Source organism: Natator depressus, chromosome 2, assembly GCF_965152275.1.
Source record: "Natator depressus isolate rNatDep1 chromosome 2, rNatDep2.hap1, whole genome shotgun sequence".
NCBI lineage: Eukaryota > Metazoa > Chordata > Testudines > Cheloniidae > Natator > Natator depressus.
Genome location: NC_134235.1, coordinates 55,527,984 through 55,547,595, shown reverse-complemented (window position 1 = coordinate 55,547,595; position 19,612 = coordinate 55,527,984). Strand labels below are relative to the sequence as shown.

General features: G+C 37.8%; 1 protein-coding gene across 4 annotated transcripts in view; it reads right to left on the bottom strand.

The window, feature by feature from the left end:
- STAU2 (staufen double-stranded RNA binding protein 2) overlaps positions 1-19,612 on the bottom strand; it is a 222,988-nt gene that overhangs the window by 185,823 nt on the left and 17,553 nt on the right. For all 4 annotated transcript variants that reach the window (XM_074944229.1, XM_074944226.1, XM_074944228.1 and 1 more), the window contains exons 2-5: positions 15,540-15,747; positions 14,327-14,457; positions 8,576-8,735; positions 5,818-5,953 (exon numbers count right to left, since the gene is read on the bottom strand). In XM_074944229.1, coding sequence (XP_074800330.1) covers positions 5,818-5,953; positions 8,576-8,735; positions 14,327-14,457; positions 15,540-15,738 — 626 coding nt within the window. In that variant the 5' untranslated portion in view covers positions 15,739-15,747. The remainder of the gene's footprint in view (positions 1-5,817; positions 5,954-8,575; positions 8,736-14,326; positions 14,458-15,539; positions 15,748-19,612) is intronic.

Below are 19,612 nucleotides of genomic sequence, written 5' to 3'. Positions count from 1 at the left end.
CTGTAGCAAAAAAAGACTTTTTGGATAGTGCTTCTGTGGTGAAATCCATATACTAACAGATACATTCATACTGCCCTCTGGTGGTCTAAAAGTAATATTTCTAGCTGCATTACTTGAATTGTTAATCTGAACCATCTATCTCCTAACTCTCCATGGTTAAGGTCACTATGCCCTCCCTTAACCTTTAGCCCTCTCAAATCCACTTCTCTTCTTGTATAGGATGCAGCCAATACCACTTTGTTTGTTCACAAAAAAACTGCATTTGCGTATACATGTGTACTGTGTGTGAGACTCATCCTTCTGTGCATATAGCCTAAATAACTGGAATTTAGTAGCAGAACTAAGCTAGGGTTAATTAACGGGATGCCCATCCCATGCACTGGCTGTGTAGGAGACTCTTCATGACAGCTATTCCTGGTGTAGGTTGGAATAGTTACCATTTTCCTCTTGCACTCACACAGGACTGGACTATTTGTAGATCCAGTGACCCTCACTTCTGTTTCATTCTGCAGGGAATTGTCATGGTTGCAGGGCTAGCTGTACCTCCATCCCCTCTATGGCCTCTCTCCGTGCATCTCCTAGGTCTTAGGCCTCATGCCTTTATTTCTCCTGCAGCAGTCTCCCCCACTCTTAGACTTGGTGCTGGCTTCAGCACCCATCCATTTTTAATCTACAGGTCTGACTGTGTTCAAGCACCTGCAGTTCTTCCATTCAGGATTTTGTGACTGGTGTACATCATGATCATGCAGCCTCCTTAAAACAAAAGTATTTGTTCATTTAGCAGTAGAAACAAAGCATTAAAGAAAAAGAAAGAAACATATCCATCTTACCTAAAGCCCTACCATACTAGGATGTGACTTAAGCATGCCTAGCTTTGTCCAGACATCCCAGGAGAGTGCTCACATCTCAGTCTAATTCCCCAAAACAATTCCTCTCCCTGTCTTGAGAGAAAGTCCCTTATTAATTCTTCCAGAGTTCCTTTGTTTAGTGTTCATAGGCTTTTTCCTGTCCCTCTCCAAACCAGTTTTGTAGGTTGGCTGGAGAGAAGGCAAACTCATGCAAATAGTCCTGCCATTATTCCTTGACAGGTGGCTTATCTTGTGTCATTCTTTTCCTTCCTGTTTTTTCCAGATAGACTCCTGCGAGTTAAATCAGTATTGTCATGCACAAAACAATGATAGGACAACTTACAGTATTCATGAATTGTTACAGAGCAGCTCCTAATACATTACTCCTATTCACGGTTCAATTTGAGTCCCCTTCATGGCATGCAGAAGCCCTCCCCACAGCCACACCAATTCTCCTGAAGGGTTAAAGTGGTGCTCATGTAACACGGAAAGCCTGGTGAAGGCCCTCTTAAGTGAGTGGATTTCATCCTGTGTGCACTAACTGGATAACTATGTGACACTACATACTCCTTTGTGGGCTTTTTGTGGATACAATGGGTCTGGGTAGATTTATATAGTTTCCTGAAATGCAACCACATTTGAAAACATGGCTTGTAGCATTTCATTACTCTATTCTTCTGTCCTGATTTTCATCTACTTACATTTATATAATTTCCACAGAATAAATTAAGCTGACTGAACATTAAGGTTGCACTGCTAAGCATTCAAAAGTCTGGCGATGCCAAAATTAAGAAAGCACGCTCAGCCTTAGCTTTGTCCCCTTGGAAGTATACAGTAGGATACAGTCTTTAAACTGCAGGATCATCTGAGATACACCATAAAGTTAGAATGTTCCAGCAGATTTAATTTATTTTACACAATACAACCTTTTCTCTCTAATTAAATCTACTAGCCAGTGCGGGAGGCAGGATTGTGCTTCCACCCTGCTGCTTTGGAGATGGCACTGCAAGTGGCATTATCCAGGAGCAGTCCATGAGTTCAGGGAAGCAGGAGACTGTGGTGATGATGGAGAGAGAGAGATGGACAAGGAGAAAGGCTCCCAGCACCCTTTCCCATCTACTGTACCTATACAGAGGCAATACAATATGCCCCTTAGTCTGTAGTATGTGATGTAAATACAGGAGGAAGTAGTCCCAAGGGGAGTGGATGAAAATGAAAAGTGTCAGCAAAGCTGTCAAAGGTGCATATTAAATGAAAAAAAGAAAAGGAGGCACCTTAGAGACTAACAAATTTATTTGAGCATAAGCTTTCGTGAGCTACAGCTTACTTTATCGGATGTTAAATGAAATTTATCCCATGAATATTACCACCTCGTGTGACACACACTCATAAGGCAGTCCCATCACATGAAATTTTTCAAAACTGAACTAGTGCTGCTTTAATTATTTTCAGTTTTATCCTTGTATCCACTCATTGTTTTGCTTTTTCTTTGTTTCTATACTTCACAAGTGTTTTTAATTTCCAAAGGTTTCTTTTAAGGCTTTCAAGCTCCCTGTACTGTGGTGAGACAGTTTTAAGGAATTTTATGTTATAAGCAAATCATTTAAGGATTCTTCCAAAGGAAGGGGAGGGGGGTGTACTCTGTGATCCCTCTGACAAGGGCTTGCAGTATTACAACATCAAAAGCAGGTGTTCAGTTTCCAGTGGCTTTTATTTCTTGACTAAAAGCATGTGGTTTGGGTGCATTTGTAAGATATCACATCTCTTTTGCATTTTACAGACTCCCTGTCATTGAAAATACTGTCATTGAATTAAACTTCAAGGAGGATTATTTTCAACTCTAACTGAAGACAACACATTGTGATATTAAAAGGTAATCAAATGGAGACATACACATGGAGGAAGCTGGACAGACTTATGTAGCTGGAACTCAGACAGAGCTTGTTTTATTTTTCACAGCTTTCATGTGATTGAACAATTATGTTTTTGATTCTTTTTAATTCTGTAAATGAACAGCATGCTCATGAAAGTGAGGGATTAATAGCACTGGCAGGAGAGAGATATAGCATGACAAGGTGTATGTAAGTTTCATCATACAGCTCTGCCAATGTACCTCAGTCCTGACCTGCTATTCCAGTCCTTGGTCTTTTCTGAACAGTTTGCCAGTTCTACTGAATTGTAGCAAATAATATGGGGGGAGAAGTTTGAAATGTTGACAAATGGAACCTAGGATAAGACCTAAATCTCCTAATTCATTCGCACTTTTACCTCACACAGAGCACTCACAAGCACACTGCATTGGGGTCATAAATAGCCACATTCTCTTTATACACATAACTAACATTTCTTGCCAGACATAACAAGAAGCATGCTAATTTTTTGGCCATGAGCAACCTTTGTCAAGGTAGCTCACAAAACAACAATTAATGTACAAAGGTGACAACAGTGTTTGAGCAGATTTCATGTCTGCTTACAATGTAAGTGAAACAGAGTAATCTTAATTCTGTTGCCCAAAGAACATTTTCTTAAATGTAAACTTCATGCTGCAAAATCCCCAAGAACTTTGTGAGAGTTAATTTGTTTGTGAGAAAGAAAATTAATTTGGGGAACAAGCAACTTATTCCTGAAATCATAAGAGCTTATTTTCCTTCAGTTAAAGTTTATAAAGCTCTCTGGGATCCATTCAGATAAAAGGAGATATATAAATGCAAGATCATCACCACTGTTTGTTTTGTATACAACATATATTGCTTCCCCCTTTCTTCTGGTGTGGGGGTGTTGGTATGTGTGCGTGTAGTAATTTGCAGCTGACCCACAGCAAATTATTAACCATTTCTTCCCTATGCTGGTGCAGCTACTCTGCCCAGTGAGCAGAGGGTGAGGTGGAGCAAAGGCTCCACCTAATTCCCATCTCTCCCTGCCCATCAGCTCTTGTGAAGACGCAAGCAACCAAGTAGCCCTAGTTATTCCTACACACCTGGAACATCCAAGGTCCAGGTAGCCCATGTACAGAGGGTTCTTACACCATGCAGGCACACAGTCTTAATCAATCTAGCCCAAAGAAAACTGTGCTTAAAAAGAGGTTTATCCCTTCACAGCCCATCTTTTCCTCTTATGTGTAACAGTCAAATTCTGTGGTCAAATTTCCACTGAAATCACTCGGAGTTTTGCCTAAATAAGGACCACAGGATTGTGAGAGGCTGAAGGTTTATTACTGATTTTCTCATAAACAGTCAATTTTACAGAAATAGCATGTCATCACAAATCCAGGGTTATGATTTCACAGCAGGTGCCAAAAGAAGGAACGTGGGGCTCCAAGGGAAGAAGTCTTAAGACAAACACAAATATCTAAATGGCAAAGTCAAATGAAGTTTGTGCAAAGGTGTTTTTTTGAAAGCAAGAAAATCCCTCTTTGAAATATCAGAGCGTCAATCACGGATTTATTTCAAAAATTTGAATTAGAATAAATGCTACCTGAATGAAGTCTGAGACATTTCAGTGAGTCTCCTAAGTAGAGAAATAAAACTATTTTATGCAACACTTTTTATAAAGTAATAACAATAAAAATTGTTGTGGACTGTGCTTTCATGAGGGATCTTCAGTACACTACACCAGAAGAAAAAAATACTTCACTATTCCACATTCTAGATTTTTTTTTCCTACGTTAAAAATTTTCCTAGTCTAGATAATTTTATTTTGTCAGCCAAGTAATTTCTATTGATATTTCTACTAATTATAGGAGTCCTAAAATACTGAGCAAAAGTATTAATAAAAAAAAGTTAATTTCAGCCAACAAAGCCATTTAGTAAAAGCAGGCCATGCTACAATACAGTCTATCCAAGCAGTGACAGAGAGTAACAGAGGCAACACACTCAACCAAACAAGTGCTTTGGATCACTGTAGAGAGAATTCCTTTGGACAAGTCGGGAGTGTTAACCAAACCTTCAATCCTTTTTATTCACAACGAGAGTTGGTATGATTCAATTCCTTTGAGGTAAAGAAGATAAAAGAGGAACAGGGACTCTTTGCAACTGAGGTCCAGCCTACCCCCAGAAAAAAAAATCTTTAAGTCTCTCAGGTGACCACATTATATCCAAGCTACATTTAATTCAGGATGAATTAGTATAAATTGCCAACATGTTACATCTATTTTGCAGCAGATCAGAACAAGGACCAGTCATGAAACTACTAAGAAAAGTTATAATACTTCCTAGTAAATGATAAGGCTTTGTCAGACACGGAACTATTAGGATGCTCACTTGACAAAGCTGTCACACATTTAACTTTTACCAGTCTCTTAAGAGTGGACAGAATAGCTCAAAAAGGAAAACTATTATTCTGAAATAATGGCTGCTTAGAGGTCCCTCTTATCATTAGCAACAATTACTCCATACAAGGAGGATTAGGTTGGAGGTTTTTAAAATGCGGAATAACATTTTTATTAATAAATCAAAAGTTATCACGTAGCAACATTTGTGAATTGAAGAACTGAGTTACTTGTGCCTGAAGAAAGCTGTAAACATCTACTGGAGATGGGAGGACAGCTCCACAGCATGTTAACTTTCCAGATGGAGCCCTCCCAATCTTACCCGCCGCCAAGAGAAAAGGGAGTTTGTAGCATTCAGCGCAATCTTGCAACAGCTAAAAGATCAGCAATGAAAAGCAACACCTTTATGGAGAGTTAATCTGATTCATGTCCCTCCTGTACAGACTGAGTTCTAGTTCCAATCTACATTTAATAATAATCAAAACAAATTTTACACATGCCTTCATCCCTAGGCACTCTGATATCCTTAGGCACTTGTCATTTTAAACATGTATTGCTCACCAATTTATGAGTGTTTCTAAGCTGCGCTGCACATCCACTCCTTGGTAAGAATTTTATTTTACATTGCAGTAGTCTATAAAGTTTAAAGAAACTTAGCATTTGTTTAAGCAGTGGAGAAGTAATAGCACACAACATACAAACCTCTGATTGTACATGCCCCGGAAGTTATAATTTGCTCTATAGTTTGGGATTGGCTTTGGATCTAGTGGCCTGTAGATGGCAGGCTCTCCCCTTTTCATAGCCAGACCATTCAGCTCCACTGTTGGAGTTATACTGCCTGTAATAAATAAGACCACATGTAAGACTCTTCAACAGTAAAGCATGTTAAAACCATACATACAGTGTTGGGGGTGGGTGGGAAGGCTGTAAAACAGATCTTGATTTTCCTACTAACCTAAAAAAGCAGTGACTAAGAAGTTGCATCAAATTCCAGTATAAAATGGGGGTACAGATCCAACCTTAAATCAATAAATGTAAACAAGCACTTAAATTGACATCTTCATGTATTCTCTTGGAATCTGGGCAGACAACTCTGCCCAAATGTGATTACTATCATCAGACTGGTTTATCAGCTTTGAACAATCTCAAGAACGCCTTTAAAATACTATGAAGCATTTTGAAATTAGTACCAGTACAAGAATCACGTTTCTTTCCACTGGATGCCACTAAATAAATGGATGAAAACCAAAAATCTCTTATACAAAAAGTTTACAGGTATTGAAACAAGATAGCAGTAGCATACATTACTGTAATAATTTAATAACAATTTGATAGAAGTCAGAACTAAATGATTTCGTTTCAAGAGATAAGAGGTAAAATCTATGACTAAATTAAAAACTTAAAATTTTAGTAACTTATGAACTGGAGACTAAATTCATTAAAATTTAGTGCTACTACAGCCATCTCCTGGTCAAAGAGTGCAAAATAGTAAACAAACAACTACCATTGTGTGTGTAATTATTTATTCTCCATAATGTCAAATATGAGGCTGCAATAATCATAAAATGCCTTATTTAAAAAGCAAAACCATTAGAAGACTCAAATCATTTAATATAACTGTCTTGTTATTTACTTCAGGGGAAATCTCACTGGCAAATTATAAACCAAAATGTGTCCCACTTCTACAGCGAGAAGAAAAATCCAAACTGAGTTTAAATAGGTGTATTCCATTATCTAAAACTATAATCAGATGTGGGCATTAATCCAGCCCAGAAGAGCAATAATTATAATAAACCAGTTATTTGGGTTTTATGTGCCAATGTTGCAGGTTTTATGCGGTGCTAGGCTAAACTACCACTAAACACAATTTTGAGTTTTTCCTCAAAGGAAGAACTGCAAGGACTGCAGAATTGGACTTCAAGTGACTATGAATTCAGCTACACAATAAAAATACAGGTAGTTACTAGATCAAAAGATACCTGTGCTTTGAAAGAAAAGGTCTTAAAGAAAGATGACAGCATCATATGAATGCCTGTATACGCAATAGATTTTTTAACTTTAAGGGAAATTCTCATTACAGGCAGTCCTTGGACTTACAACACAATTGGTTCCTGAAAATTGCGTCGTTAAGTCAAAACGTTGTAACTCGGAACCGCAATCCGCTCCACTGCAGGACCAAGTGTCAAAGTTGAAACCAATTGTCATAAGTCGAATCGGGGTATCAATTCAGAAACGTTGTAAGTGCCGTTCGTCGTAAGTCAAGGACTCCCTGTATTCTTTTTTCTGTTCCATACTTTTCAATTAAAAATATTAGAAGAGGCTAGTCCAAAACTCCTATCACCTGTATAACATGCTGCCACAACAAGAGCCAAATCCAAGGCCCTTCTTCCTCAGGGTGCTGCACCTGCTTCCACTGAACTAAACAGCAGAAGTCCCATTGACTTCAGTGGAAACAGGATCAAGCCCTGAGCCAGAGGATCTGGAAGAGTTATAGGAGTAATATGCTCAGCCCTAAGGGAGTGGAAGATGGGAAAGAAAACCCTAGATTGTTCACAAACAATCCCTTTAAGACAAGGCTCAGGCCACTATTGATGGGATCTGGAGAAAGGTTTGTCCAGCCCTCCTCAGTCAGACAGACCCTTAGTGCAAAGTGAATCTTTTTGAAAGTGGTTGAGAGAAAGTAATGGAGGAAAAATCGTAAAACAAATAAAGGGATCTTTATATATTTCATTAATTATTATTTTATCAGACAAGAATAAGTCACTGAGCATGTGACTGAGATTCATAAGCACCGAGGGATGCATTTCCTGTGTTTGTATTTTATTTTCTCATGTACACCAGATTATGTTGCGTGCAGTGTGCAACTTGCAAGTAACATCTCCAGATGAAGGGCACATGACTCCACAAATGTCCTTCTGATTAACTGAATAATAAAGTATGCAGAACTAGCTGGAAGAAATAATTTATGTTGCTACAAAGGAAAATCTATTAGGCAGGGAATTATGTACTGAAATTTTTGTGCCAAATTCTGCCCCAATTTCTATATTCACCTTCAGCGGCATTGCACATGGAGTAAGTCAGGTAGAATTTGGCCTTTTCCATGAAAAGCCAGTTTGCAAGCTTCAGTATTCTTACTAATGTAAAAATGGTCAGTTCAATCTTGTTACTTTTGCGCTTAGTTACTGTTGACCACATAAACTGGCCTGTACCTTTACCTTCAGAGGTGAGTCTTGCAGAAGTAAATGTATTCACGTGCAGTTCAGCAGCTTCTGCTACAGCAGATAAAAAGAATTACCATGCACACTCACTGTAAGGTTCTTAATTATATGTTACCTTATCTTCCAGCTCTACTTATGCCTACTATAAAATACTGTATAAACCTCTATAAAGCATCTAAACCTGCTGTTCCATGACAAACAAGAAGATTCATTATTTGGAGGGAAATGAATAGGCAACATACCTGGGTTATTATTAATGTTATTTTTGGGTGGTCTGGGAGTTGGTTTGGGAAGGTTTGTTTTGTTCAAAGCTTTGCTAGCAGCAGCATGTTGAGCCTTTTTAATACTGCTCCCTTCCGCTTCCCATGTCTGCTCACCAAGATTCAGCTGCACTGTGAACATCTTCAAAAATATAAAGAACAGGTAAAGAATGGCAAGACTGTCACCAAGGTGACTTAGAGCAATACATGTGAAACACTACCCAGATGGAGAGGAACTGCATTCCTTTATTTGTTATGATACTTTGGGCCAAATTCTGCTCACAGATGTATGTATAGGGTTCCCACTGAAGTCACTAGGCAACATTTGGCCTTTAAATATAAAAATAAATCACACAACATCACACCAGCAATCACAAAAAGTGTTATAAAAGTCAAATAGTAGAAACTAAAGTATCAACCTGATATTCTTGGAGGGATATAAAAATTAAATGTAAGAGCCTGATTCTTCAATCTTGTATCTGTGTGGTCACTTACACAAGTGAGAAGTGGGTATGAAAGGTTTTAGTCCCATTTTGTATGGGTGTAAATGACTATAGAGCTTCAAGAAAGTAGAGAATTGGGCCTGAAGATTTTTACTCAATAAGAGCCATACAATATTTTTTCTAACTCAATTTTTCTTCAAAAAAAATAAAGCACATACACTCAAAGCAAAAGCCCTGGCAACCAAGGGTTTTGTTCAACAGTATAAAGTATACAAATATTGTGTTGTCTTAACTTAATTTTGTTTCTTTAACATGAGCTCTATAACGCAGATTATGAACTGAAATAACTCAGATTTAACAAAGTTGGCTATTGACTCAACTCTAAAAACTTAAAAATCAATAGTAAAGAACAATCTCAAGCAAACAATTCATCACAGAGTAACAACCAAGCATTATAAAGTGTGAAAAAGAAATCCTAAAGTATCTCTATCATAAGCATATAATAATTGTGCCATTTACATTTATGCAGTTTAAATTTAAAATGCAGCTCTCATAACACTCCACAACGGAGGGTAGAAAAAAAAATGAATTAATTTTCTTTCAAATATCAAAGTATTTGAAAAAAGTATTAATCCAGATTATAATCTCACATGCACATGATACATTGCAGCTTGCCTTGACAAACATACTATTATACGTTTTGGAGATCCACATAAATATGTACATGAGACAAAAAGGTGAAATTAAATCTTTTATTTAGTTGTTTGGTCTGTCTAGGTGGTTTTTTTTGTTTTTTTAAAAGTGAGTTAAATGTGCTAGATCAGGAACCACAAATGTAGAGCTGGGTGCAACAAGGTGGGCTCAAAATGTGCATGCACATGCCACACCCACAAAACACTTGCATATGATCATGCAAACTGGGTAACTGCTTAAAAACTAGTTCTATATTGCATGTGCCTGTACAAATGCATATTGAATTTGTGAACGCATCTCTTTCTGTTAAACTCAGCTTTGAAAATTTGGCCATGTATGTCCCTGAGAATTTTAGCCCAGGTCCCAGTATTACAGTTCACATCAACAGTTAACACCTCATTTATCTCAGTTATAGCACAGAGTGTTAAGATACAAGAATTCAAGATAATAAATAAATAAATAAATAAATAATAATATGCTCAGTTGAGTTCCATAGCTAGAAAACTGACTGATAGAAGTCTCCTGCAAAGAACGAGAAAGAGGTGGAAATTTAATTAAAGAGATCAAATTGGTCAAAAACATTTTTAAAAGTCTCAAATAATAAATTAAAGGCTTGGAAACTTGGGTCCCAGAAGCCCAGAGCTTGGCTATGGTTTGATATGCATTCTGGATAATTTTCTGAGGAAGTTTTTATTCCCTATTGTGACAGTGCCCCCCATAAGGCTTTATGGAATTATACTTATGAATGTATATATGACATAACTAGAATGATTTATATGTTTTATGCTACGTATGCCACATAACATATCTCTGTAAAGGTTATGATCTATTGAATCTACTAATCCTATTTGTATGCATGTATCATTTTTGTACGTATCAAAGTTATGAATATTGGCTCCATACTTGTTTGATTCCGAGTAGGTTTTAGTGAAGCCGTTGGTCAGCTTCCTGAGAAAAGACTATTCTCAGTAAGTGCCCAATCAAGAAGCCCTTAAGCCAACGATGAACTTGGAGATGCTTTCCCAGGAATGTGGCTTGGCTGGTAAGGAACTCAGTCATGCATGGGCATGTGACTTGGCCAGGTGACTCCAAAACTCCATTTTGTAGCTGAACTTTGCAAAGGAGAGAGGAGGGAGTCTCCACCCACAAGAGAAAATCTATTTAAACCCCGGGGAGACCCCTCCATTTTGTCTTCAGCTGGCTAAAGAGAGCACTTCTCCACCCCCAAGGATACCTGAAAGAAACTAGAACAAAGGACAGTTACTAGAGGGGGTGTGAGTGATTGCTGGACCCAGACTAGAAGGAGACTAATCTGTAAAAGGAAGCTTACTGGGTGAGGATTTTATCTGTATTTAGTTTTATTACCATACTAGACTTAGACTTGTGTGTTTTATTTTATTTTGCTTGGTAATTCACTTTGTTCTGTCTGTTACTACTTGGAACCACTTAAATCCTACTTTCTGTATTTAATAAAATCACTTTTTACTTATTAATTAACCCAGAGTATGTATTAATACTTGGGGGGAGGGGCAAACAGCTGTGCATATCTCTCTATCAGTGTTATAGAGGGCAAACAATTTATGAGTTTACCCTCTATAAGTTTTATACAGGGTGAAACGGATTTATTTAGGGTGTGAATGCCATTGGGAGTTGGGCATCTGAGCGTCAAGGACAGGAACACTTCCTAAGTTGCTGTCAATTAAGCCTACAGCTGTTAGGGGACGTGGTTCAGACCTGGGTCTGGGTTTGCAGCAGGCTGGCGGGTCTGGCTCAAACCAGGCAGGGCACTGAAGTCATAAGGTGACAGGGCAGAAAAGCAGGAGCAAAAGTAGTCTTGGCACATCGGGTGGCAGTCCTAAGGGGGGGTTCTGTGATCCAACCCGTCAAACATATATCTATCTTAATTACATTACGGCAAAACCTAGAAATGAAACACTTGTCACAATTTGTGTCCTTTCATTCCACTTCTCTTTCTTCTGTATATAGAGCTTTTTCTTCTCCTTTCTGATCCTGCAACATGCTGAGTCCCTCAACTCCCTCCCATTTCTTTGCACTACTGTCTAATCTTTTTGCCTTTTTTTTTTAAAATTGGTTTATCTCCTAAAACCCAATGACATGGAAGCCCAGCACCGGTGGCCAATTTGACAACCCAACTGAGAACAGTACTGTCCAAAAACTTGCCTATGCTCAACAACGTTTGTACAGAGGGCACAGTTTCCAGCCACACTCTGATCAGAGCCTCAGGAGTGGCAACCTCTAGCAATTGTAATTTACTGCAGGTGAGTTCCTCCTTTCTGTGGAGCACTTATTTGCTTCTTTACATTTGATCACAACTGTTAATACTTACTTGCCAGAAAAAAAACCAGAACAGGAAGAAAAGGAAAACAAAGAGTTTACTGGCATCTATGTCTGTCATACAGACTGCCTGCATTACACTAGATGTCTCCGAATTTTATGAAAACCACTAGAGAAGGGAGCAAAATATACGCAACAGGAAAGTAGCCCTTGGCACGCTGTGTCCAGGCAGTCACATGGGAGACAGCAGCAGTTCATGCCTTTAGGGTATAAGTTTTTTCAGACAGAGACTTTGCTTTGTTTAACATATTTTACCCGTTGTAGAGCACCATGTTCAGTAATAGAAATAAATACACAATAGCTACTTTAACAATATCATAATAACTTCTATGTAAATGTTTTCTGCGGGCCAAAGCATTGCAACTATTTCTGATCTTATTAACGTCACCCCCATTCTTCCTCACACTCATCCCTTCTTTGTTTGTTACTTGTTGGGTCATTTCTAAATTAGACTGTAAGCTTTTAAGGGCAGGGACCTAGCCTTTTTATAACCATACGTTCTGTAAAGCACCTGGAACCCTTCGGGGACTGTAAACATAATGATTAATTATAACAAAAGATACACGTAATAGTGAACAGAGCTAAGCATCAAGAAAAAGTTGTACACTTGCCTATTTGCTCAGATGAACTTCTAAAACTCAGTTTCCTAGATCTATATAGAAAGCATCCAGCAATTTTAAGACATTAGCCTCTTAGGGCCCAAATTAGGAAATCCCCACAAAAGCACTGCTGACAAAGTACAGAAATCTAGCAGAGGCCTAAGGTATTTCATTAGCAGGAATTTTTACACAAATGATAAAACGTACATATCTGCATTAAAACCAAAGTGAACTATTCTGCATCCTGCTGTGTTTCTGGACTCTAACATGCAGAAGTGAGATTATAAATCTAAAGTAACAAAAATCCCTTGGATTATTGATGAATGTTCAGGGAAGGTACAAGCAAAATGAACCTTCCTGTAGGCACCTAACATTTCATAGATTTCTATGGCATAGTAGTTGAACAACGGTAGCATAACAAGTAAACAGGAGAACCAGCAGTAGAAGGGTTAAAGAAAGAATCAAGTATATGTAACCTGAGAAAAACAGAGCCAAAACCCGAATCCCGCAAGGTCCTGGGTGCCTCTGTAAGCATGAAGTACTTTCATCTCCCACTGATTTTGATAGACACTGTTGCCATGAACTTTGTGTTGTCATTTACACCAGTGCAAAATGGGCGCAAAACACTGCCAAACCAGAATGGTAGTGTTTTACTCCCACTTTGCACTGATTACAATGCAAGGTGCAGCATCAGGAGGGCACATACAGAACTTCTCAGGAGAGGCTAAGCAACTTGCAGAAGGCTGGATGTTATTAACAAGAACTTTGCTCAGCTGCTCTGTTCTGAAGACGCAGAGTAGAGCTAAGAAGGTTCTCGAATATAAAAATCTCAATTTTGCTCTCTCAGGCTGAATTTTTTTAGTCATCTTTCTTGTGACTCTGCCCTTAAAGAGGGAAGAAATTTGAGAACTCTTTCATGTAAATATGCCTTTTTAGGTCCACGGTCATCTGAAACCACCCTGACATGTTCTCACAGATCACAGTTGACTATCAAAACAGGATGCGAGACTAGACAAAGACACTAAGTACTTTAACACCACTGAGAGACTTAAAGACCCATTGTCACTGTGGGCTACCCAGGGTTTAAAGGAAAATACTGTGATAAATACTTTGTGCTTTAAAACACAGATAGAATCAGAAGATTTGCTATCCATATAACCAACTTTATGGAGACTAAATAAAAATGATTAACACAAAATAAAATGGGAAAAGACTAGCCCAGCAGTCTGTTAGCAGTGGGTCTGCACTGCCATCAAAGGGATCCGTGTGCAATTCTCAGAAGCAGACTGCTAGGGTCCTGGATGGGAAGGAGCGCTTTGTGCAGCTCAGCAGCGAACCCGGCCATGAATGATAAAGGAAGGGAGTTGATGGACTCTGAAGAGATCTTTAAGAGAAAAAGATGAAGGCCAAGAAGTATGATCTCAAGGGTCAGAGGATAAGTAAGGCAGAAGGCGATGATTAAAAGATTCTCAGGGCTCCAAGAGCGACACAGAAGAACTTCCTAAAAAACATAACAAAAACAAAGCAAAACAAAACCCCAACACTATAAACCTGATCGTATTCGACAAGTGCACTTGTCCAAACCATGACATTATCTGTTCATAACTTAAGGTATGCCTCATAACCTGGAACTGTAACCTTACCTTGGCATGAGCAGGCCCTCTTTCATTCAGAAGCTTATACAGGGGTTGAACTCTATTGAAACGGGCTAACTCATTTACCAGACACATTGGAGTTTTCTCTTTGGGGTTTGCCATGTTATCTTGGAGAGGAGCTGTAAATAAAGAGTCTGTAAAGTTTTTGTGGAGAAATATATTCTTCACAACTTTGCAAAAAGTAGTAGTATGTTTAAAAAAGAAAAATACTTTGGCTAAAAAAACCTCATAATACACTAAAAATATGAGATTGTGTTAATGCCAACAAAACTGCACTTTGATAATACAATGTTTAAATACTATATACATATTTCTAATTTGAGAACACATTTTTTATTGTGACCATTTCAATTACATGCAATACATAAAATCTTTTTAATAAGGAAGACAGTAGGTGGACATTTATATATTTTAACTTGTACGTTAAAACCGTGTCCCTGAAAATTCCATTCTGCTCTGTACTCTTTATTGGAATTAATTGTTCTTTCAGGGTAATTTCTAAACACAAACACAGAAGACAAAAAATTGATGAACACCTGTGGTCCCACACTTGTTTCCCCTCATTCTTCCCAACATTCTTTCAGACCTCTCCGCTACTACTAGTGTCTGTGTGGGTATCTCCCCAACTTCGTTCTTTCAACAATTTTGTGGCTTCTAGTCTGTTTTCCTAAACGCAGATTGTTTATGTACTATATGTTTCTTTAATGTCTTTCTCCTCCTGCTATTTTTTTCTTTCATCTTTGAATCTACCCCCAACACAAACTTGCACTGCTGACTTATTTTGGGGTAACGTTTTACTGTATTTTATACCCAACTGAGAACAAGAACTATAGCAGTTATTAGGCAAGAAAGGAAATGCCATTTTCTGCCAAATAGACTGAAGATATTTTGTTCTAGGGAAGGAAAATGCATTTGGATAACTTCCTGCTGTACTAAAACTTCATTATAAAAGATTCACACAGGATGTGGCAGAATAGTTTATTTTTTTCGGGGCTTCCATATCTCTTAAGAATGCTCTATCAGAATTCGACTAAAGGAACTTAATTCTGTAAACAGCATTTGAAACCAAAACATTTTTCTACAGAGTTTTGTTTCTTTAGTTTTTATTTTCTTTAGGACCTCATCCACTTATCTTAAAAACTCATCAAGTGGATTCCATTGCAAAATAAAAATAAGTATTCTAAGCGAAACATCTCCTTACCTGGTGAGTTGCTAGAAGGTACAGAATCCACAAGACCAGCTGTTGGACTGTTACAGCTGGCAGCTGATTCTGAAATGGATCCATTCATTGAGGTCTGCAGACCCAGTGAACTTGCATTTGTTACTGATGGGGGTAGCACCGGAGGGGGAAGGGTAGGTCCAGAGAGGTTTGCTGCGGTCTGAATTTTAACTTGTGCCATTGTCTATCACTGCAATAAACAAAGATTTATAAGCAGAGTGCATTCAGATTTTTGAAAGCAAAATGGAAGTATTAATATCAATACTACTTTACACTGCACCTTTCATGCAAGGCTTTCTGCAAACATTAATGAAGGAAGCCTCACAACATCCCTGTGAAGAAGGGAATTACTACTATCCCCATTTTACGGATAAGGAAACTGGGGCACAGAGAGGCTAAGTGACTTACACAAAGCCATACAGCAAGACTATGCCAGAGCCAAGAACACAATCCAAGTTTCCTGACTCTGGTCTCTGTTAACCATCCTTCCTAAAAGACAGTGTAACCTATGAAAAATACTAGAACAAAATTCCATGTACAGTTTTGCTGGGGAGATTATCAGTGTCAGAGCTTTTTAGAAGCCACCTCACAGCTACGAAATTTGTTTCCATAAGAGCTCATTACTACAAACCTGACCACTTTCTGGACAAAATGAAAGGCCCATCTTTTGCCAGAGCTTCCCATTAAGACACACATGCACATGCACGCACCAAAAACAAACAGGAAAAAAAAACAACCCAGCTCAAAATAACTTCTCACTCTTCAGCCTGTTCTCAGACTGGAAGAGAGAAAAATAAAAGTAGAAGGGCAGAAGGAAAAAATACATTGTTACACAATTACTATTTGCCTTCAGCCTGAGTAGAGAAAAGAAAATTCAGGTGTTTGTGTAGACCAATAATATGCATTTCTGTAGCTCTGTAAGTGCTCAGATACTGAGGTGATGAGCATGATACAAATAAGGAGAGATTAGATTTAGGTTAGAAGGACAAAGGTAACATGTTGGCTTATATAGGGCAACAGTGCTAACCACTGCCATGACTTTGCAATTTGATCCATTTGGAAAACCCTTACGCCCACATGGAGTCCTCCTGAACTCAAAGGGGCTCTGTAACGTACAAGGGGTCCGCTCACATGGCTCAGCTTGCTGGATCAGAGCCCAAATCATTAGATGCAGCAGATAACTCAACTTCTGCTGTTCAGTGAAGCACATATAACTAAAATAAATGAGTCAATGCTTCAAATGAGACATTCAGGTGTCAATACTATTTTTAAAAAGAAAAGGAGTACTTATGGCACCTTAGAGACTAACCAATTTATTTGAGCATAAGCTTTCGTGAGCTACAGCTCACTTCATCACATGCATACTGTGGAAAGTGTAGAAGATCTTATTATATACACACAAAGCATGAAAAAAATACCTCCTCCCACCCCACTCTCCTGCTGGTAATAGCTTATCTAAAGTGATCACTCTCCTTATAATGTGTATGATAATCAAGTTGGGCCATTTCCAGCACAAATCCAGGTTCTCTCACCTCCTCCCCCCACCCCCCACACACAAACAAACTCACTCTCCTGCTGGTAATAGCTTATCTAAAGTGACCACTCTCCTTACAATGTGTATGATTGGAAATGGCCCACCTTGATTATCATACACATTGTAAGGAGAGTGATCACTTTAGATAAGCTATTACCAGCAGGAGAGTGGGGTGGGAGGAGGTATTTTTTCATGCTTTCTGTGTATATAAGATGATCTTCTACACTTTCCACAGTATGCATGCGATGAAGTGAGCTGTAGCTCACGAAAGCTTATGCTCAAATAAATTGGTGAGTCTCTAAGGTGCCACAAGTACGCCTTTTCTTTCTGCGAATACAGACTAACACGGCTGTTACTCTGAATACTATTTTTGTTACACAGGTAACAGAAGACTCCGATTTATATTTTTGAACAGCCAATAAAAAAAAATGAAGCTGAGATTTCATTATTTTTCCTTTTTCTATATTTCTAAAGCAAGTGAAATCTTACAAAATTAGGCCCCAATCATGCAACTGAATCTGTACTGGCACAGAGGTTTACCAATACAGGCCAAATTACAGGATCTGGCCCTTAAACATGTATGAAAATGAGACACATTTTGAACATGATTTCAGAAATTTACTCATTAATATTAGTAAATAGTGAGAATGTATGCTGACATGGTGTAATACAGGTATAAAGGTTTTATCGGCATGACTTTGGAATTTCCAAATGATCACTTGTGAGCAATTCTGCAATGCAAAAAAAAAGAGAAAGAGAAAACTTTTATCCCACTCCAAGCCATCACATATTTTGTGGTTGCCACACATTCTAGAGTTAACCTATTTTAGAAAAGTTTAAAAGAAAATAATTGGCACTGATTTTTGAATCCCTCCAGCTGCAAATGTAAGCAAACTTGTTTGTCTGAGCGATTGGCAGAACAAGAAATAGGACTGAGTAGACTTGTAGGCTATAAAGTTTTACATTGTTTTATTTTGAATGCAGTTATTTTTTGTACATAATCCTGCATTTGTAAGTTGCACTTTCACGATAAAGAGATTGTACTACAGTACTTGTATTAGGTGAATTGAAAAAATACTATTTCTTTTGTTTTTTTACAGTGCACATATTTGTAATCAAAAATATAAAGTGAGCACTGTACACTTTATATTGTGTTATAATTGAAATCAATATATTTGAAAATATAGAAAACATCCAAAAATATTTAAATAAATGGTATTATATTATTGTTTAACAGTGCGATTAATCGCGATTAATTTTTTACATCGCTTGACAGCCCTACCCACATGCTTACAATTAAGCACCTATGTATTTGCAGGACTGAAACCTATAAATCATGTTTCCATTTTAGAAAACCTGTTTTAGAATATTTGTAGAAGTTTCTAAAAGCTTTTTCTTTTCTCTCCAAGATATCTACAATTGGAATGAAGGTATTAAGGAAGATTTGTGATGGGACACGAAAAATACCATCGTTATTTTAAATTCACTCAATATATCTAATAGTTTTCTGTAAAACACACTGCATAAACAAAGTACACAATTGTACAATTTCGTATAAAAGTCTGATTGGCAGTAGTTTGAATTGAATGCATTAATTTTAGTTGAATGTTTTTTCTAGCTTCTTAGCTTTCTGCATTTGACAGCACTGTGTTCCACAATTTCTACTGTACAGTCAGTAGCCAGCTTCTCCTGTCGGTATTCCTTTAAGCTCTGTACAAGTTGAGAATTTTTGCTCACACTTTGAAAAAAAAAAAAAAAAATCACATTTCATAGTAATATTATCTTCATCATGAAATCTTTTGAATAAGTGAGTGGGTTTTTTGCAGTAGCCAATAAATGTAACATTGGTGTACATGTGTGTTCATGAATACAGGGAACATTCCATAATAGTACCAATGAGAAGGAATTTATCTTAGGTAAATATATCATGCTCAAGCAGCACAACACAAAATAATGGGTCACTCCTATTTATATTTTATATGAAGTGTAATTATTTTTGTCTGCTCTTTATGTTCATCACTTTATATCCTTAAATCTCCTGACTTTAAATGAATGCTCCCATTGCTACTGCTAACTTCTGCTAATGCAGTGTGCAGAAATGACTCTTAAAATAAAGTAATAAAATCAAAAGGAAAAGAAAAAATAGCTACAGCAGAATAGCATATGGAAGAATAAATGATGGTCAGAGAAAGAAGGTAAAGTCTTTACATAAACTGTACTTTCAGAGTGTAAAATTAAAAGGATGCTGACAACTTGACATATAGTCAAAAAAAAAAAAAAAAAAAAAAAGAGAGAGAGTTAAAAGTAGTTTCAGGTACTACACTTGTCCCTGGGTCCCATTGCCAATTTTGGTGACTTTATAATCATAATTCTCTATTTCTGTTCCCTGTTGCAACATAATCAAGCCAACCTAATTCCCAGTGTAGACCGCATTAGGTAGACAGAAGAATCCCTTCCATCGACCCAGCTACTGCCTTCTGGGGAAGTGGATAACCTACGTCAATGGGAGAACTCCTCCTGT